This window comes from Melanostigma gelatinosum (genome assembly GCF_949748355.1).
Source record: "Melanostigma gelatinosum genome assembly, chromosome: 20".
NCBI lineage: Eukaryota > Metazoa > Chordata > Actinopteri > Perciformes > Zoarcidae > Melanostigma > Melanostigma gelatinosum.
In genome coordinates, this window is record NC_136653.1 from 8372056 (window position 1) to 8394161 (window position 22106).

The following is a 22106-nucleotide window of genomic DNA, read 5'->3' on the forward strand; positions in this document are numbered from 1 at the left end:
CAAGTGTTCTATTAAGCACATTTCCCATCAAGCTATTAGCATAACTACATATAAATGCAAACAGCCCTGTAGTGCGTACACACACACACACACATGGACCATTTGACTAATCTCACATGTCCATTTAATTTGGTTGTGACTTCAAAACCACAGTAGCACACACACACACACACACATAGCAGGCATTGTTTTTCCTTATATGCTAATGTTCCTCTTTAGCTTTATGAATATTTACCACATCTCAGTGGTGCACCATTGCTACAAGCATGTCACACATGCTTTTATTTCTGCGCTCACCTATGTTAGTGTGTGTGTGTGTGTGTCTGCCCGACGCTGCCTCGATGTGACAGTGGTGTCAGTGGATCCCAGCGTGAGTGCTGCCAAAGTAACCCGCGTGCACACACACACACACACACACACACACACACACACACACATATACTGCTTGCCACACAACCCATAATATGTGCTTTGCCAGTCGCTCTCCCGTTCAGCAGAGAGGGGAGAAGCCAGCGCAGCGAAACTCAATTAAAGCATCCGCGCACACCAGGCACGGAATGAATGAGGTCTACGCAGGAGTCAGCCGACGGACAAAGAGGTCTTAATTGATCTCGTTCTCCCCCACTCTGTCTCTCTCTCCCCCGCTGCAACTTCATCACAACTAAAAAGGAGATTACAGCAAATCACGAGTGCAGCTGCCCCTCTGTGTGGCACTGATGGAGTCGTTTTCATTTTACGGCCTTCATACCCTGCTTTAAGTCAAATGGTTTATCGGTGCAATTAAGTGAGTCATCTGAGACAGACTTTTTACAGTGAAAGCAAATTGTGACAAAGATGGACGAGCAGAGCTCACCTTTTCCCTTCTGCAACATAATACATATTTTCAACTATCTGGCTGCCGGTGCACATGCCAGCAGCACAGACCTCTGCAGTGCGGGGCTGTATGCAGTGATTGAAGGCAGCTCCAAGCTCTGTCGCCCAGCTACGCATCCATGCAGTCAGCTGAATTGGCCTCCTCCAAACCTCAGAAGTACCATTTCAGAAGCACCTTACCGGGCATCGTTCTCCTCCCCCCCCCCCCCTCCTGAGGTGTTGCATGCGCAACCCCCCCTGATAGTTGATCAAACCAAGCTGCACTTGGTTGTTTTTTAAATGATGGTAAGAAGAGTTGGGGGAAAAAGAAGTATTAAAAAAAGACATAAGTTACCAGGGTAATTTGTGAGCACAGACTGCTTTTAGCACACACCACTTAGCAACAAGGGCGATGTGCAGTGTGACACATTTAACTTCCTGCGAGAGAGACGGAGACAGGAACAAGTTGATGTGAGGTGCGAGCTGTGGATTTGCCTGTGAGCAATCCTCAGCGCTAGTTAATTTTAGATGATGGGAGGACGTTGAAAAGGAGGAGGGGGGAGTAAGCATCTGCTCGGAATGATGGGAGTTGCTTTTAAACACTGCGTAAAGAAGGAGAGATGAGGAAATGTGTTTTCCAAATGGATTGGGCCCACTATTCCAGATAGGCCAGAGGCGTGGAGGGGACAGATGGTGTCGAGGAAGAATCTGTGCCTCCCGTGGTGATTATTTAACTTGTCTGGGAGGCGGACGCATGGTCAAGCGATGTCTCGTTCGTGTCGAGTGTGCGTGTGACCAAAGTGAGCAATTCAGTGGTGATCCAAGTCCTTCTTATGGGTCCCACCTTCATAGACTCGAGGTCCTTTCACTTGGCTTTTCTCTCCACCAGTAGACCGTGTTTGATCTTAAGAAGCATTTGGATCAGAGCAAAGAGACTTAGAAAGCAGTATCTCATGACAGCGAGCATTTCTTATGGGAAAATTAACAGCCAGTAGAAAGTGAATACGAGATCTGTAATTGAGTGCAGTATTTCTATTACTGGACTGTAGTAGCTGTGACTCTTTCTGTGTCAGCGTTAAGTAGACTAAAGATGACTAGGCTGGCCATTCCTTTAGTACATCACACAGCACACTTCTTTCCTGGCTTGTGTTGCTTTTTAAATTGAACTGAACAGTGTAATATTCAATTCAAAGACGTATGCAAACCGTGACAAGAGGATGCCGCCTCGCAGGTAGGACTGGCTTGGATGTTGGATGTAATGGGGTGGGGAGCAGTGGTGCCCCCTCCAAATAGTTATAGTTCCTGTGGCAGAGAGCTTCGGTGAAAGTTCAGACAGCAGGTTACCTCCTGCTTGACAGAGCGCACAAAGCAACACAATCAGCTCCGTGTCTTCAGCTTGGATCTCCAACCCGGGCATTCAGTCATTGCTCTGCGGGAACCAAAGTAAAGCAGCGGCAGTGTTGAAACGGGCAGCAGCTCAACCCAACAGATCTGAGGTCCGACTGATGCACCACCGCTGAGCCGTCCCTCTGAACTTCACTCCTGCTGCCCACAGATTTCTCACCGCTTTTCTTTTCTTTCTCGCTCTGACAAGCTGGATTCTGATTCATCCCCGACTGCTTGTGTCCGCAATTGCTCTCCCAAACGGCAACGTACCCGCCGACTCTCTGTACCTGCGCGACAGGACGCTGTATATGATCCCACCTGCTGTCCTTTCTCTCTCTGTCTATATTCTATGGGTGTTGAGTTGCCCCCGTTTCCCAAAAAAAAACTCAATACTGGCAAGAGTGAATGAAATCTAAACTCGGGCTGAAAATACGTCCTTTCTCTCCCGCACCGTCTCAGTCACGCTTCCGACAGATGACATTTGTGGGGGAAAAAAGAGGGCAGGCTGTTTTTCTTTTTGTGGGCTTGGAGTGATGAGAGGAGAATAGCGAGGGATGATGAATAAATGAATAATACATCTGTGCTGTCAGTCCTCTCTTCCTGCTCCACCTACCGCTCTTCCTGTGTCAGCCGCAGTTGGTCCTGCGAGGCGTCTCTGATCTTAGTGGGAATTGTCAGGTACGGTCGACGGCAAAGTGACACGTTGACGCATGAAGCAGCTCTTTTGTTCAATGGGGTTGACAACCCAAATAAGAATTGTTTACATGCAAACTAGTGCCAGCGGGTCTGCAGTCGCTGTTACGTGAGATTACAAATGATGAAGGGTTCTTGAAGGCACATCTGCTCCGAGAGGCTACAATGTCAAAAAATCATATTCATTCCGACGACTCCGCTTTTTAACTTCCAACTCGTTCTCAATCACAGGAGAGATCGTTTATATTTGATGACATTTCTAATGTAAAACTGCTGACATGTCATCCTCCTCTACAGGTAAAAAATACAAACACCCTTTAACGGTTGTGATGTATGATCATCAACAGGACAAAGGAAACAGTGGCAGTGTCCTCTCATGCATATAACATTTGTTAGACTCCATCAGCACCGCATCTCTTCCCCTCTGTCTCCCGTCAAATGGCAAGATGTTCTCACCTTAATTGTAAACGCACTCTTCTGCATGCAAATACCGCCCCCCCCCCCCCCCCCCCGCTCCCCACCTCCTTTCCACACTCCTCCTCCGGTTTTTCAATTAAGATCCAGACAGAGATAGTGGATCTCAAAGGGAGCGCCTCTGCTCCAGACATATAGGAGGATGGGAGGGGGGTTATTGAGTGGCCATGACCCCAGAGCACCCTCACCTCACTGGGGTATCACACATCTTAGCCAGGCCTCTTCGACCCAATTGCAACACGTCCTGATCCCACCCAGCCGAGGTGTCCTTGATTAGAAAAGTCATTGAAATGAAGGATTGAAAGTGAATGTGTGCGAGTGAGAGTATTGAATGTTGACGGTCATTGTGTGATGGTGAAGGTGCGTTTTGGGCTGAGATTTGGGGGTGTATGAATGTTAATCGGTAGATTTTATGTCACAGTCTTATTATAAAGATAGGCCCTAGAAATAGAACTGCTTATTGATGTAGATGACAATATAATCTGTCTTTAATTGGATAACAATGCATGTGCCGCGTCTCATGGCATCATCATAATACTTCCTTTCTTCCTCATGAACTGCAGCTCGCTCAGTCCAGACGCAGACGCCGACCCTGACGGCTCATTCCAGCGGGAGGGCTTCGGCCGCCAGAGCATGTCTGAAAAACGCACCAAACAATACGAAGATCCCGCCGCGCTGGAGATCATGAAGACGCGCAAGTCCAAGAGCGTGGATCTGGGTAAATATGCCTGTTATGCTTTACACATGCGTGGAGTCGAGAGTGTGTGATTAAAGGAACAGTTCTTAATTTTCGGAAATGTGCTTATTTGCTTTTTTAATACACGAATGCCGTTTTACCTCGGGTTACATACCAGACCTCATTCTGCGCTTGTTGCCTGGCAAATGGTCCCTTTCCACGAAATAGTTTGGGACACTACGCCTCATAAAATGACGGAATGTCGTTTTTACGTGTTGGTTTTTGTATGGTTTTACCAAATAAGTTACAGTGTGTTATCTAGGGAACTCTAGAGGTGCTGGTTGGCAGATTTTCTAAGCTTTGTACAAGTCAGGCTACCTCTTCCGTTTCTAGTCTTTGTGCTAACCTAAGTTAGCCGGCTGCTGGCTGTAGTTACATATTTAGCATACAGCCATGAGAGTGGTATAAATCTTCTCGCTGGCTCTCTTTGGCAGCCGACTCTACCAAAATGTCAACTTTTCTTTTAAAAACACAATTTCAGTTTATTAGAATTTAACATTTCCACAGTATTAGAAATCATTTTTATTGTTGAGAATAACTTTGTACTTGCAAAAGTAATCGATCAGGCAGGTTGTAAACGAGGAAGCAGTTTAGCAGGATTACAATTCTGTCCAGCCACCACCTCCCCTCGTCTGGCCTCCCATCTCCCATGGCCCTGTGTCCAGTGGAGCATGGGTAAAACACAATAAAGAGAGGAAAATGGCCTCTTTACTGACTGTCTAATGATGCACGCCCTCAAACACACCGACTGTATCTGAGGAAGAAGATGGTGTGAGTCAAAGTCTCCAACTGAGACTGAAGCAGACGCTGCCTTCTCTCGCATCACTGGCTAATCATAACAGATAACAGCCGACTCCATTCCACACGGAGCCCAGAGACCTGTCGAGATCTCTGACTCTCCCACAGGCCGGTGCATGTTCGGGCCACTGCACTCAGCTCTGTGGGGTCCAGCTTCTCTGTCGTAGCCCTACCCTTTGTCCACCCTCAAAACTTTTCTGAAAAGTGAACGCAGACTTTCAGTGCTGCTGAGGAGAAAGACGATAGTTCGCCACTGGATAGGTTTCACCGAGCAATTATCTGAGCATAAACATATTTTCCATTCTGTTCTTGGCTATAATTGGATATCATTGAGCGCAGGAGGCGAGTAGACTGGACGGGATGCTGAGATCGCTCCGCGATGGCGTTCTCATCATTGCAAATGCACATTTTATCAATGGGTTCAATCAAAAAAGCTTCTTAATTGTCCCAAAGTGGCATCAGCATTTATTTGTGAATTTGATTCGTTCTAGTGAAACAGCGGTTTGTTTATTACAGAAGAGACGCGTTCATCTGCTCATAAGACGAGGCCTCACTCTTGGTACAACCAGAGTTATCGACGTTTTACAAATCTCTGTTGTTGTTCTACTGTGTCTTAGTCCTCGAGGATCAGTGTGTGCGTTATTGGATGTAATTCTAAAATCACATTCCCCTCCACTTCTCACCGGGCCCAATTGAGTTTGAGGAATATCCTGCTGACAGAAATCCTTGCCAACATCAAATCATAATCCATCAATGAAAATAACACGGCGTTCAGATGGTGCGGGGAAGCAACTAACTTGTTCCTCACATATATCAACTCTAGTAGCTGACATGAGTTCCCGGAGGAGCAATAGTTCAGTCAACACATGGAGCGCGAGTTCTGCTGTCTGTTTCGAAATGAGAGACACGCATCGTGATTCGGCACGTATCGGGTGTCACGTGCGTTCAGTTGATCTGAAAGGCGCACACTGCTCGAGTATGTTGATTATTTCAATGAAATTGTTACATCAAAGCCACACAATGAAAAGGGGCCTCTGGGTAATGTATAACAAGAGTTTTGAAGAGTGGAGTGCCAGTATTTATCCTCGAGGCTTTTCTTTGGCGCACTGTTGGACATTGGGGTTCGTCTTCAGACGGTAGAGGAAGTAGCAGGTGTAAGCATACCCATCTACTTTATATTAACACTCTAATGAAGCTGTGCCTTCAAAGCTACCCTGACTAAACGGTTAACATGCTCAACAACGCTATCCTCTGCTGACTCTCATTTGGTTCTGTCACTGTAGCTATTTTGGGCCCTCCTTTTTAATCGCGTTCCAGGTGCCTCGCAAATCACATGAGGGAGATGGATTCTGTGGACTTTGAAGCCCATCATTGTTGAAATGGGCTAAACTGGTCAGAGACCCCGCGGTTCAATCCCATTTAGATCGGGGAACAAGATTGAGCGAGGGAAGTAAAGGGAAGTCGGAGACTCGAGGTGCCACAACTGGCAGTAATACATTAGCCCATGCCGGCCACTTTTTCCTTGTAAGCCTCATGATTGACAGGCCCTTGTGCAGAGTCTAATATCCTGTTCTACTCGCATCGCTATTCTCAAACTATTCGGTGTCTGCCAGGCACTTTCTGCTTGCCGTGTACTCAATAGACAGGCGGCACTAACCACTCCTGCTTGTTTACGCTCTTTAACAGCAGCAGATGAGATTAACTGCGGCACGAGTAACCAACCAGCTCAATACTTTCACCGTTATTACAATGGCCCACACAACGGTTCAGCTGGCTCTGCGGGTTCAATCATAGAGATTGGAAACGCGGGCCCGTACTTCCTCCATAACCAGCTCATAATCAACCATCTTTAGCCGTGTGATCCTGGCACATTGCTGTGCATATGGAGGAGAGAGTTTGTTTGAGGTAATTGCAGCATGATCTAAAAATGTTTTTCATATCGCTGGGAGGGGAGTTGCATGGCGTTGAATAGAGACTTGGCAACTAATGTGGGGACCTGTGCCATTGTGCTCGTTCGGCAGCGCTAATGATTGAAGAAAACACTCATTAATCCAGGAGTTGTGTCGGGCTGGAGGGAGCCAGGCAACGGAGTGGCATTTTGCAATGGAGACGTTCACTGCCAGTTGGCCTCTTCTGCTCGGCTGCAATTGATCCATCATAGTCGGGCTGAGCTCCGGTTGGAGGGTGTTGGAGTGCATTCGCTCGATGACATTAACACAGAATGAGCTGACTACTGGGTCACGAGAGGATGTTTTTGAGTGATTTCTCATTGGAAACTGACATGCTTGTTGTGTACAAGGATATTTGAAAACAATATATCATACGTGGAATACCATACCAGGTATGCGACATTACATTTATGCAGAAATATGCCATTTGGATTTGTTCAAAACAAATATTAAGGGACGAATGGAGCCCCCCCGTCAGTGATGGGTAAATAGTAAAAGAGAGACCCCCACTTGAAGCTCACTGTTCTCCAGTCAGTTGCAGATCCATTGGGTTGCAAGGCTTGCAGTGGGAGTTGCCAGCCTCTGCATATTAATAACTGAGATAATTGAGCAAGTTCACTTGGAGAGCGATGAATATGTTTCAATATATCATTTCATTGGGTTGATAAAACGGCACAATCGCAGGACGGTATATCCAGCATCCTTGATTGAGATATTGGCCAGTCCGGGTAATAGTGATGCCTGTGTGACACAGCGTACGGAGGACGTCCTCTGTCGGGGCTAATGATCCACAACTGGCAGAGAAATAGGAGCCGGTTCGACCCGGGGACACCTCACTTCCACTAGGATACCTGTACATGGCCTTCCCCCCCCCCCCGACCACCTTGGAGGCTATTTTTAACATAATTACCCTTTTACCGCCCTGCTTAAAGCCCTGGCTCTCTGAATAAATGATGTGTAATGGAGCCCCTGTCTGTACACAGATCTTTACATGCAAGGCCCTGTGGTGAATAATGGCTGGAGAGCATAGTTTTAGCTGCTCTAATTATACTATGGGCTCCTGTTCCTGTAATAACCGCTGCTGATTTATTCATGGGGTTTGCCATATCTCCCCTTTAACGTTTAATGGTAGTGGATCTTCTCCAATTAACTGTCCTTGCCCTTAATCTGGCGAAGGAACACAGCACGTCGGCCATGACAAAATTCCAGGTGCACTCTCCCCCTATTTGGTTTGATTGTCTTTTTCCTTTTTTTGTGAATTTCATTTTGATGATTTTCATTTGTCCTCCGGACGTGTGGGGAGTGACAAACTTGTGTCTGCATGCGATGGGGGAATATGTATTTTCATCCCTCTGAATAAGAGGGAGATGAGGAGCAGAGCGCCGAGGCTTCTGTTGTGTGATAGGAATCACATAATAGACTGGCATACAGAGAGCTGTCCGTCAAACTCTCCCAGGAGAGCCGCGACTGCTTCTGGGGAAAACAAAGGCAGGTTCGAGGCAGCCGGGGTCTATGGGCAAACTCCCTCCCTTTACCTCGCTCGCACGTTCTCTTTGTCTCTCCGCTCCTCTCAGTCACTTGCCGCGGCGCCGAGAAACAATGGCGGCGGGGATCGCGGCGCGGAATACCGAGTTGGGAGGATTGTTCCCCGTTCCCGATTACAGCAGATGTCATTTGTGTTCCCTTGAAGTGTTGCATCCTCTGCGGCTCTAACTTGCAATCCCATTGTGTCAAACATGCACCCTGGCTTCTGCGTGTGCACTGTTGGCAGGCTTTACGCGTAAGCTTCCAAAAAACTGAAATTGACATGGCATTTGCGCTGGGTTGATTGAGTTGTATCCACAAAGTATGAGAAAAATGACTGCATTTTCCTGCTACCCTGAATCAGCGCCTGTGTTTCCTCATCATGTGTTTTTCTCTTTAGACTGTCCTCTCTTGTCCTTCCCGTGATGAGATTACTCCCTCTGAACAAATAAATGACATGATTTTTACTTGCGTTCCTGGCATTAAACTGTGTCGTCGTAATCAGAAATGGCCCACCTCTCCGGAGGAACGAAGCAGTAAAGTGAATCCTCTTGTCCTGCAGCCAGAGAGCTTTTAACCCCCTAGATGTTTGTAGCACACAGTAAAGTTCCATTGCACTGTCCAATGCAGCCTGAAGGCTCTTCCCACTGAATGGGATGCACCATTATAGGATTGGTGTTCATTTATTTGGAATGGCACTTTCAGGATTGAGTCCAGGTTCTCTTGGGATTTGGCAATTGTATTAACATGAACAGAAAGGAAGGTAAAATGGTGCGTTAAAGACATAACTGTCCGTTTACCAGTCTGGAAACCCAACACCACAGGCTAACAGCTGACCTCTTCGCCTATCCGCCTTCTTTGACACCAGATCTATAGCCGGCTGATAGAGAAGCACTCACACTCTCAGTAAAGGTGCACTGCTGGCAAACGTGGCAGGACGAGGGTTGTCCTTTTGACCCTGACGATCCAGGAAGTCGCATTACAAACTTGCAGTTTCCTTAAAATGACAAGATGATTGAAATAAGAAATCAATCTCTGCTCTTCCCTCCGTTTGTCCTCTGCAAGGAGCTGGCTAGATACTGTGTGTTTGAACTGTGAAACGCAGATAGCTGGCGAATCACGGCTGAGCTGCCTCAGGTTTGCTTGGTTAAGGGATCAAGAACAGAATAGCAAACGGCCAACACAAGAGACCCGCCGCACTGGTGGAATTGTGATAACCGCGGCAGCTTGTATGCATTTGTGCACGCTGCGCCTAGCACGTTTGTGTTCTATTCCGTAAGGGGTAAAGACAAGACCGTATAGCAAAATGTGCAACGAAAACCCAACAGGAAGAGCTGCAGGAGACGTTTATTTACACCACACGAAGCCACGGTGGAAACACTAGCACGCACTGGCTGCATGCGGAGGGTCTCGATGGCCAACGGGGAGTCGTAAAGATACAATGCGGCTCTGTCCAGAGTCCAACGACATGTGCTGCCCCCTCAGAGAGTCAGCGAGGCCGCCGAAGTAATTCAATCAACAGTTTATCCATTATTACTGATGGTTTCCTCCGCAGACGTTTACGCCCCAACAAGGCCTCACCTGCACATACTCAGAAATCCATCTTGTTACCTTTGACAGCCGCTTGCTGAGTCGAGGCAGAATAAAGGGGACAGAAAATCAACCAGGCTGCTTGTTTACCAAGCGGCAGGTAAGCTAAGCGCTCCGGGGGAACGGAGAGAATGAAATACCAATACCTGCGACGCGCTCCACTTACATACCCTAAACAAACCCCCGGCAAGAATCGGAAAAATAATTACCAGCAGTCCGGGGCCTGGCAACAGTGTAGAAGAGGTTGACTGTTCAGCGTTCACTTTGCTTTCCACACAGCTGGTCTACCAGCTTATCCATCAGCTCTGTGTCTGTCCTTCTGAGGAGATACTTTGTCTTACAAGTATGATATATGTGAGCTGCTCCAATTAGCTCCTTTGCAAACCGATTTCAAGCCATAACCGCCCCTCATGCTCATAGTAAAGTGTGTATCGTGTTGCTATGTGCAGTTGATATGATTGCAATGTGTTGGAAAGGTGCCATGGGGTTCTCTCTTTGTTCTGCAGGCGGCCCGTGTCGACGAATGTTCTGGTGGTTTTCTCCCCGCAGGCTAATCAACGTAAGGCCGATGACAGAGCCTTGTTCTGCCCTCATGGTGTCTAACATCTACACACGCGGAGGCCTTAGAAACTGAGCAAAAAGAGTGCAGCTTTGCGATATCTTGTTTGTGCTATGATGGGCTTGTGAACACAAGATAGTGGACTTAGATATGCTTCGTCTAAATGCCATCTCTTTCTGTTTTACTCTCAGAGCAACTACAAGTAAAAGAGAGAGCAGTGGGAGGAGCACCTTTGGAAATAGTTTCCTCTCTCTAAACATTTGGGGAACTTCTAATAGTTTGGTGTAACACTGCGATTGCTGTGGTGCTTTGCTGTCTTTGATATTGCCCCATTTATATGCATTATGTTCCAGCCACATCATTTAACTGTGCAGACACGAGGACAAAGCTTGAATTATAATTCTCAACGGGAAAGTGTCTCAGTGAAGAGATAATACTCTGTTCTCATTCCACACACTTCATTGGCCAGGCAATGGCATCCTTTGTTTTTCATGTTCATTGCCAGTCTCACACCTTCATCCCATATGAAACCAGCAACACGTGAATGATTCATCGACACGCATTAAGCTCGGAGACGATGGCTTCGGGGTCGCCTTTTGGGGGAGTTAGAGTCACGCGCTGATGGTCTGCGGGCCTCACTGACGCCACTTCCTCTTCCCACAGGTGCCGCAGAGCAGATCCTCGGACCCTCGCTGGGCCTGACAAAGTCCAGCTCCCTCGAAAGCCTCCAGACGGCCGTCGCCGAGGCCACGCTGAACGGCGATATCAACGTTAAGAGGGCGCGCTCGCACATCGCCAGGGGCCGCGGCTGCAATGAGAGCTTCCGGGCTGCAATCGACAAATCGTACGAGAAACCTGGCGTCACAGCGGCAGAAGAGGAGAACAGCGCTGAGACGTGTGAGTGTTTAGACATAAGTTGCTCGTGCAAAAGTTTTCTCTATTTAATCACAGCGGTGATCCAGAATAATGTGGGTCAGTATATAATGTGCAATAGAGGATATTAGAAGATCATTACAAAGAAATACAGCCAGTGTGTAATGTAGGCCAACTTAATAATGCCTCCCCGGAGCCTTTTTTTTTTTTTAGAACAGTAGGATTTACCAAGTAAACTAGGTTAGGGATCCCCTTTTGCTGGAGAGATGAATGTGTGTGTGTGTGTGTGTGTGTGTGTGTGTGTTTGTCATAATGCACAACTGCAATAAGCGTCTAGGTTACACACTCATTATTATTCACAGAGTTCATGTTGAGTGAAATTCTCAGACTGTGGCAGCATGTTTTCCCAGGAGCACACATTCCTTTAAAGTGCATATGTTTTTAAACAAGAGTGCACGCGAGGGGAACATTCTACTGTTTACATACGTCTGGCTGCTATCGTATCCATTTTACACGTAATATCTCAATGTCACGTTAATCGCATTCTAAATGAAATGCATGTCTTTGCTTCAGTCTGTGCCAACTTGTCTTGGCACGTGACGCTGTACAACTTTGCCAGGATTCCTCACATTAGTGCTGCCGCCGTACCTGACTGGGATTGAAACCAGAATTAATATTCTCTGTTCGAAACTTCTAAAGGCAACATTAGAAAGGAGAGCGACATGCCACTTTCTGTTTGTGTGAACGTATCCATCCCCGCTTGGTGTCTGATGACAAAGAGACACGGGGATCGGGAGGCAGCCGTCTTACGTTTGGTGACAGGTAATAACACTGCAACACCACAAGAGTAATCACCAGATATACATTTCCATTCACCATGAAAGGATTCCATTAAAAGAGCTGGGGGGGGGGGACATTTGATAAAGAATTATTGGCCTGAAACGCTTTGTTCTCATAAGCTCTGTCGGCAAGCCACTATATACGGTCTTATCTCGGTAAAGAAAAATGGGGAAAGCAAGCGATTTCCCCTGCCGTGGTATATTGCATTCTTCCCCCGTGATATTCAAATAACTCTGTTTTTCAATTTAGATAAAAGCAGCCAGTCCGTGCTCGTCACTGAGGTTAATAGTCAAAGTTGACAGATAAGCCGCTGCCTTCCTCTGCTCCCAGACTTTTATTTACATAAAATAAGAATGTGGCATCACCGAAAGAACATGTGTCCCCACCAGATATCCCGCTGGGGAAAAAATGCACTTTCCCTTGTGCTACTTTGTGTTGCATCGTTTGAGGAAATTAAAAAAAAGAAAGAAAAAATATGCTCTGCTGAGCAAAAATCCCTTCTTTTTAAGACAAGGCAATTTAACTTGTCTGTCATAACCTTTGCTGACAGGCCAGCTTAAACGTCCTTGGTGTTTAAAGCAGGGTTTAATGGTAGAGTATCACCAAAGTCAGAAAAGGTTTCCTGTGGTTGTCTGTCTCTGCAAATTGTCTTTCAGTCTCCTGATGCTTCCATCAATGCTTCTGCCGTCATGTTGTCAGCCAAGTCTTTTTATTTTCCATTGATGTCCGGTTTTAAAGTCTTTTGTATGTTTTTTGATAGGACATCGCTTTGTTTCCTGTCTTGCTTTACGTGAACGAGTCAAGGAAAATGGGAGAAAAGGACAAAATGCCATTTAAATGCTGTGTTCCCTGTTGCTTGGCATCCCCTATAACTCAATATGAGGCCTTTGCATCTCTACATGGAAAGAACCTGCCACCCTCCGTTTCTGAAAAGTGAGGGCAGTGACTTACATTCATACTAATGGCCAGCAGGAGTCAGATTGAATAGAAGTCTATGAGAAAATGACCCTAGTTCTGTCTTGACCATAAACTCAAGTTTACAATGTTTTAAATCTCGAGTTTCAAGTCTTCTTTAATACAACATGATGTTCATTTCGTAAATGATGGTCCATTTAGAGTCAAACAGATCATAATGCAGGGTATGTTTTAGGGCGGGGCTACCTTGTTATTGACCCTTTCATGGTGTGATTTCAGTTCATGAAAGTGAATTGGTCGCCTAAAATGTCTTATTCCACGTTTGGTTGTACTCCACCCTCTTGTGTCACTCCTGTGTCGGCCAAAAAACAAAACGACAACAGTCAGAAAGCCAACCTCCAGGCTTCAAAACAGCAGTCCACAAGCCATTGGGCGTCCACTTCTTTTATACAGTCTGTGCCACAAACAAATACGCACACACACACACACACACATGCCCGTGCGTCCACACCCACGAGCACACATAGCCGCTGCCCCGTGGGACGGTCTGGATTACAATGTTGAGCGTGTTATCTGCAGCTTGGTATCATTAAGCAGTAGAAGCATGAGCACTCCTGCTAATCTCAGTCATTCACATAGCCGGATACAGCTCACAGCTGCAGCTGCTCTTAAGTGAATGATAAGCAGGCAGCCGATTGAGTGATAAAAGTGATACGCTGAACCTGCTCCCAAATTTGTGGAGGTGGGAGAAAAGGAAGGGAGGGGCTGCGTGCGACAGTGAATTGTATAATTGAGCAGGTTTAAGCTGCCGGTTAGCTCTATATCCGTGCCGTACAGTGCCTCGTGTAGCTGATAACTCCATCACAAGAGAAAGCAAACCAAACTGTCCCTTGAAATGTGAATCCAGCCGCTCCACCCTCCTGTCTCATCCCGTGTACCTTAAATCCATCACGGCCCCTCCCTCGTCTTTCCCCACGAGTTCTCTTCCCTCTTCCATCAAAGGCACAACTTAGACGGCGACACGCAGGACTGTAATAAGTTGTAATCTGAAGGACATCTACCTCACGCCTCCGAGCCAGAGATGCAGCACAGACGGGCGCTACGCCGACTGAGATGTGCACCGCATTTGCAATTAAGATCCCTGGGAGCCTTTTTTCAAGATTATTTAAATGTGTAATTACTGACAGATTAATTACATTTTGCACATCAGTTCTGATTAGATGTGATGGAAACTTTGGGTTTAATCAAGCCTGCATCACCTAAGGAGTTTGGTTTCAATTTGATGTCTGGATTCAAATTTGTCGAGGCGTAAATTAAGAAGCATATTCACACGACGATCGTCACAGTTTCCATCATCGTCTCCTGAAACGCAACAGAAAAGGGGGGAAAAAAGACAGTTCTCTTGTGAGCTGTGTGGAATGTACACATATGAAATAACCAGAGGCTTCCAGCTGAGTCTAAAAATATTCAACTGAAATCTCAAAGAGTGAACAATGTAAATATATTCAGCTGTAATGAGGCGCGTGTGTTTTGTTCAAAGCCGCGATGCCTTGTGGGACACAGTTTTTCTTTTCGTGGTTCGTCTGATGAAAGAAGTGATGCTTTGTAACTGATATAAAAAGAAGTGTTGTTGTGTGCTGAGTTCAAATGCAGCTTCTGTAATCCACAAGGAGTCAAGTGGAAGTTAAAGTGAAAGTGTCTGGCTTTATCGACTTCCATTTCATTTCTCTGTATCCCCGCGCTTGTGTGAGTGTGCTGCTCCCTCTCAATATCTATGTTAAACACCCTCTCCTCTCCCTTATCTCCTCCCTCCAGTGGACGAGGACACCGAGGGAAGCTCCAGATCAGGTCGCGAGTCCATGTCCAACAGCAGCGACCTCACTGCGGGACCCGGGCTGAACGGCAACCCCTCCAAAGACGACAGGCAGAGGGATCGGGCCAAGGCCGGGGGGAAGGAGAAGAAGAAACCCGAAAGGGACAAAGAGAGGGAGAAGGACAAGAGCAAAGCCAAGAAAGGCGTGCTGAAGGGCCTGGGCGAGATGTTCAGGTAGGGACGAGTCAGAGCTCAAAATGCGAAAACCCATCCCCTGCGTCGAAACGCGATCTGCTTTATTTAATTCCACTCAACGCGCTCACCACTGGATCACTCAGAATTTGAATGCATTCTCTGGATGTTGCAAGTGCTAATCAGGGACCCCTCTCCTTGAACCCTGTGAGGTGAAGGAGATGGAGGGGAGGGGGAGTTATCGACCTCGAGGGCCTCTGGCACTTTTGAGCCAGATTCTTTTTAATACGGTAATGTTTTATTCATAATCCCGTGTGCGCGCTCCTCCTATCCAAACACGTCGCGCAATTTTGTTAACCAGCAGACAATGTGCGGGGCCCGTACGGGTGCTAATGTGGGAGCTGTGGTTTGTTTCAGGAGATAAAAGACCTTTGAAGAGGATCAAATCGACTGCAGGTTGGATTTGTTGCCCCTGGCTGGTATTCTCAGCGGCCGTCTCATCGTGCGTTTGCAAGATTTTAGAGGCAGACTACCTCGGGAGACCACGACAGGGGGCATGATTCTGCTCTCAACAGCCTTCAGATATTCATCAGTTCAAAAAAAAAAGAAAGATTTAATGTCGATGATTGCCAGCTGTCGGTCTTCAGCGTTGTGTTATCACATCTCATACGCCAGGAAGTTGGAGGCAAATTTTGAACCGGTTATGCCGCACAGAACACAGAAACAACTTCTTTACTCGGTGTGTCGTGACTTTGGACCATCCTTAGACAATACAATGAGACATGTGCAAAGAGACTGTGGATGAAAATAAACATCCATCCATGCAGGTATCCATCCAGTGTTTCTGCCACGAGGAAATCAGTGGGGGAGTCACATTAATTATTTCAATTCCGTGCACATTTGGATACAGCATAAATTAACGGCGGAGGCGGTGCGGGCCCGTTATCGTGCCGTGAGTTGTTTTCATGTGGATTAGTTTAATGGGATTAGTTAGCGTATCGCGGCGCGCGGCTCGGTAATGAACAATAAAGACGACAAGTGTGTTTCGAGATCACGACTGAGGAATGCGGGGAACTTATCTTCTCTTCCATTGTCTTTTGTTCTCGTGAGTGTTTTTTTTCTTTTTTTTTTTTGCATCCTGTGGTGTAAAATGCACAATGGCAACATACAGGCTCACATTCCGTCGCACACGTATGTGGAGACGCACACATGTTCACAGGAGTGCACACAGAGGGAGGTGTGCAGGGTTGGTACAGGGAAGTGGAAATTTGAGCCACAGGTCTGACACTGTGACATGCAATCAGCCAGAACCGTTGGCAAACCCTTTTTTTCGAGTGTGTGCTCGGCCCGATAGGTGGCTGCCGGGTGATTTTAACTGTGCATGTGGGGCCCTCGGCGTGCCCTCCTCGGCCTCATCATCGTTCTTCATTATCTTTGAGTGCCACGGCCACTTAAGAGTTGGCACGCGGTGGGCCTCGCTGACACCCCCCTCCCCCCCCATCCCCCCCCCCCCTCTCACCCTGCTCCATGCATTTAACGCCAGGCCCTGCGCCTCCTGAATGCAAAGAGGCAGCCTTTGAACTCTCCAGCACTCCAGCTTTGTCTCTCCGCTACTCATACTCCTTGTTGGTACCTCAAACAAATGTCTACCCTAGAACTGTGACGGCACACCCACACATCTCGGCTGTCCTTGTCTCTTCCTGTTCAGGTTTAGAAAGTTAGAGATGAGAATGAAAGCGTCCCACTGGATACAATAACAAACTCTTTTTTAGTTTTGTTGTTGTTGTTGTTGTAAAGAACAAAAATGTTGTGATGTGAAATGCCTCGCGGTCACTAGGGAGCAGGGGGAAATAAAAGTGAAAGATCTGTTGCGTTTCGCACTTTTAGTGTTTCGAGCAAAAGTTTGACAGTGATTTCAGAATGGAGACGTTTTTACTGCAGATAAAAAAAAGGGGTTCGGCTGACAGTAACTCTCTTTTGAATCACGGAGAGACTTTACATCGGCAGGTTTTACATGCAAGTGTCTCATCATTGCATCAAAACATCAAAAGGGCATCCTGATCGGGTTAATCCTTTGCAACGCTCGTCTCCGTGGCAGACATTTGCATCAAACGGACGGGCAGGCACTCCCTTTTTCTGGCATCTCTCACACCATGCATGTCTCGCACTCACGTTCTCCCACTAAGGAGATCTCAAGGAGCTTGCAGCGCACTGCAATTTGCGCTCATTTGCATGCAGGCCTTTGGACGGCCTGATGAACGCGTAGTGTACGTCTGCTTAATGGACAGCCTGATTGGGAATGCATTAACATCAGTGGCAGGGGGAAAGGAGGATGGCCTAATAAAAGGAGAGAGAGAGGGAGGATGGGGGGGGGGGGCACAACTGTGAGATAAATACCGTGAGTGCAAGAATGACTAAAAGTGCGCGAGTGCGTGATGGAAAGAAAATTGACTGCCTAAAGCCCAGAGCAAAGAAACTGCAGTGCAGAGCCCCGACTCCACTGCCTCTCTGGATACTGTACTGCCTATAGGAAGGCAGAGCTCCTGCTATAGGGTATACGGTACCACCCAGTAATGAATAGCTTATAATCTCATGAATGGATAGCAATAGGCATGCATGTATAGGATAAAAAACCAGCCTTGGGCAGCTTGACATCATTGTTATTTCAAGGATGTCTGTTGCATGCAATCATCACTGTGTCCATGTCTGCATCTCGTGGTCTATTATATGTGATTATTCATGTCCTCGCCAGTAGATAACATGCGATCATTACTTTCTGACCCTATCAGGTTTGTGTATATGTCGGGAGCCTTGCCCTGGGCTGCGTTAGCATGCTAGCAGACACTGACGTCCCGGCCCGGCCTGCCAGACTCCCTTCCAACATGCCTAATGAGGTGTTGTTTATCTGCTCTGTGACTGACTCACCTCCTCCATCAAAGCCTCATCTCCATCTATTGATATATGTGTGTGCGTGACCCATCCTGGGTCATTGATTATTAGAGTTGAGTGTCGATTTCAATGTGTTCATTTTTGCAGTCCATCTTCTGTACATTTTTCTATATCTAAGAGCAAGAGCAAGGGGAAAGGCATCATACTGTAGGAAAAGTAGAGTAGCGTGAAGGAGACGAGTGACTGAAGGCTGCGAAATATGGAAGACAGGGTTAGGACGAGGGAACGGGGGGCCAGAGAGGTGGGGGGTGGATTGGGTGAGGGTGGAAGGAGAGAGGGAGCGTGTGCACTGGAGTGAACTGGGGCACCAAGGGAGAGTGGGAGAGGAGGGGAGTGGGAGAGGAGGATGAAAAGGAAAGCAAAAGGAGGAATAAGAGGAGAAGGGAGCTTTTCACAGCAGCAGTCACGGCATCGGGCCACTGTCTGCCTGTAGGGAGGGTCGAGGATCGCAGGCGATTTTGTACATTTTGTGTGTGTGTGTGTGTGTGTGTGTGTGTGTGTGTTTGAGGTTCATTAAATTTCGTGTGCGTGCACAATGCATGTTTGCATGTGTGTATACAGATGAAAAGATGTGTTAATGGGTTCTGGCATCACCCTTTGTCCCTGGTGCCTCCTCACCCGCACGCGCACACACACACACACACACACACAGTTACCCTTACCCCCCCACTCCCACCCTCCACACCACTCAGTGGCACGCCGAGCCATCAGCCGACACTGCAGCTCAGCGTGACAGCCGTGCACCCCCCCCCACCCCCACCCTCCATCTCCTCAGGGACCTCGTCTGTCTGCTCCTCCCTCCAGATGCAGCCCCACTCAAGGCAACACGGGAGGGACGCGGGAGAGAGGGGTGAGGAGTGGAGAGGAATGCGGTGAAAGCTGGAGTGGAGGGATGCTTTCCGTCCTTCAATCTCTACTATCGGCGGTGTGGAAGCACGCTGGGAGCACTGGAGTATGTTTGCATGCATGCGTCCTGTCTCGTAATGGGCTTCGATTATGGATACCATGCCACGGATGCATGATTGCCTTATGCGTAGCATGAGAGTCGGTAGCATGTTTCCCGCGCCACTGCATGTCTTCGTACCATAGGATTCTTTCTGCTCGCGTGGGTGTGAACAGCTGATGGCGGGTGAGCCTGGCTTTTTTTAAACACACACACAGTGACCAAGGGCCTGTCTGATGGATCAACACACACACACTGTGCAACGCAGCCATTCTCCCCCTCGACCTTCCGCCGCACGCACATACACACACACACACACACACACACACACACACACAAAAAAGGCTCGCATATGCTTGCAGTATTATGCCACAGTTGATTGGAAGATGGCAATTAGCTGCCTCCACATGTGGGCCCTGACATCTGCTGAATGTAATCTGAGAGAAAATGATCATTGTTCTTCTTTTGCTCTGCCCCACTCATCACAGTGTCTGTGCTGGGGTAGTTAAGTAAGGCAGGCACAGGGCGCAGCATCAAGCCTGAGCTTGTACGTGAGTATGACTGGAATGGAGGAAGGGATACAAGAAACGCAGCAAAAGATACTGTCATCACATGAGAAAGCAAAGTGACTTCCTGTGCATAGGGACCTTTGACCTCCCTTTGACTTCCCTTTGAGCCACACATGTCCCTGTCATAGATGAATATTTCAGAGAGAACTCAGTGTTGAGCTTTGGCAGCTTTTGGCAGCTTCGCCAAGTGCAAAGTCATCCCTCAATATCACCTTGAAATGCCTGCACAGCTGAAAGAAATATCATGTCACCGAGGGCACGAGAGGGGGTCAGCTTCTTCAACTTCGGGGGAAAAAACACCTTTCGAGAATAACTCTCCCGCCGCGTCTTCATAGCTGGTGCAAGACACCAGGATTTTAAAGGGGTCATTTTTGTGGGAGGCAGGTGAACTCCAAACTCCTTCACACAAAAACAAAAATCCTCCTTTGGGTGTGCCATTCCATTATTCTTTTGCCAATCATGTCCCAAAGAGGTTCAGCGGTGTCCAAACAACTAAGTCCCCCACTGAGAAGATTAGCGCCACTGTCACAGTGACGGGAGATGAAAACAGTAAAACAACAAAAACTCTTCTCTACGCCAGGTTAAGGCCAGCACAGCTTTGTGTGTGGTATCGGGGAAAACATTGGATGTCACTGTCAATTTCTGGCGGGGGGGTGAAGCATTTAGACGTCGGGGAGAGGCTGAGTGATGGGATCAAGGAGGGGGAGGAGAGGATGCTCCGCGACGTCAGCCACCATGCGAGAATGAGAGATGGCCCTTTCAGGCATGGGGGGTGGGGGGGGGGAGTCTGTCTGTCCGGCCGAATTTCCTCTGCTTTTGGCCACTCGATGCAAATGTGATTGGGCAGCACTGGGCCTCCATCAGACAGCCCTGAAGTAATTAGGTTTAGAATGATCACGCAGTGCTCCGAGATAGACCTTGAAGCACGGGGAGGCTGTGTGTGTGTGTGTGTGTGTGTGTGTGTGTGTGTGCGTGTGTGTGTGAGACAGAGGAGAGGTGGTGCTGCACGATGGAGTTAATTGAATCTGAAATCCTGTCGGCCTGAAATGAGATACACCGATGTCTCTCACGCTGCGTCTCAGGCAGAGGGCTGCAAACATGACTGAATTCATAAAGTGAGTTATTAAAGGGCTGAAATTAAGTGTAGCAGTGCGCCCCTCCGTACTGTACCAGGCCCGTGACTACTAATGATCCAACCCCAGTGGAACGCCACCCAGACCCACCGACGGAAACCCGAGACTCCCTTTCTCTTCACCGCGTTCTCCCTCCTCCTCACCCTTAAGCCGCCCTCCTTACTCGACTCTCCTCTCCTTCCCCTCGCTCCTGTCATGGCGCGCGATGTTCCAGACAGAAACCGCCGGATGTTTCTTAACTTGCTTCCCTCTCCGTTTGATATTAGTTTTTCACACTTTGAGACACTCTGATTCCACTTTGATGTTTTGTTTCCCCCCCCCGCTGTATGGCCCGGATGGCTTTGATCAATCGGGAAGACTGTTCCAATGCGAGTCGACTCTCAGCGGAGAGGCGGATTTGAAAATAATGAGAGCACATTACGTACAAAGATCTGAGAGCGGCACAATCCCATTTTGTTTTTCTAAATAGTACAAATGAATCGCGAATGTCCCCCCGTAATAAACTATATTCAAGGTACGTTTTGGTCTGAGGAGGGAAAAAAAAGTTGAATTCGAGATGCAAAGAATGCTTGATATGACGGAGACAGAGGGGAGAAATGCACATGGGAGAGCCTATTTATTTCCCCCTATGTGCTATGCAAATGAAGCAGTCTGACGGCTGCAGCGCGACTCATTGCTAGTCCACTCAGCCGTCCACAAGGCTTTAGCATGTAATGAAATCGAGGCCTGTGGCTGAAATGACCTTTCCCCATCCGCTGAGCTCCCTCCTGCCGATGTGCGCGCACACCTTAACGCGTGAGCGAGACGATGGGGAGTGGGAGAGAAACAATCACGGTCAAGGCAAGGAAGACAACACATGGAAAATTGCTTTTGAATTACAAAGGTAATATCAATCGATGTTGAATTACACGTCTGATTTTCATCAAAGGCAACCAATTAAAGACGGGAACCGCATTCCTCCTGTTCTGCCAGCGTCTCGACATGTGTTCGGCATGTAAAGTGAAATTGTCTATTTTTTCTTTTTCCTCTCTCTCTCTCTCTCTCTCTCTCTCCCTCTCTCTCTCACCATGATCTTCCTTTTCTCTCTTTGGTGAGCGTGTCAGAGAAATGGAGATTCTTTTCATGGTTGGATCGGTATTTCGTTCCTCCCCATGTTTGTCATGAGGAATCTTAATTGGCCTCTCACTTCTATAGCATCCACCCTCTTGTTATGAAGAGGGTGGATGGGAACGAGTGTGTGTGCGTGTGTGTGTGTGTGTGTGTGTGTTAAGCAGATAAAGGCTGGTTGATATTTCCTGCTGCAGATCCATTAGTCTGG

At 47.6% G+C, this 22106-nt stretch overlaps 1 protein-coding gene across 3 annotated transcripts in view; it reads left to right on the forward strand.

The window, feature by feature from the left end:
- The window catches only part of LOC306794148 (partitioning defective 3 homolog), a gene marked incomplete at its 5' end in the record, with an annotated part of 334738 nt that overhangs the window by 218867 nt on the left and 93765 nt on the right, over window positions 1-22106 (forward strand). For all 3 annotated transcript variants that reach the window (XM_079292080.1, XM_079292081.1, XM_079292082.1), the window contains 3 exons: window positions 3969-4123; window positions 11225-11458; window positions 15005-15236. In XM_079292080.1, coding sequence (XP_079148206.1) covers window positions 3969-4123; window positions 11225-11458; window positions 15005-15236 — 621 coding nt within the window. The remainder of the gene's footprint in view (window positions 1-3968; window positions 4124-11224; window positions 11459-15004; window positions 15237-22106) is intronic.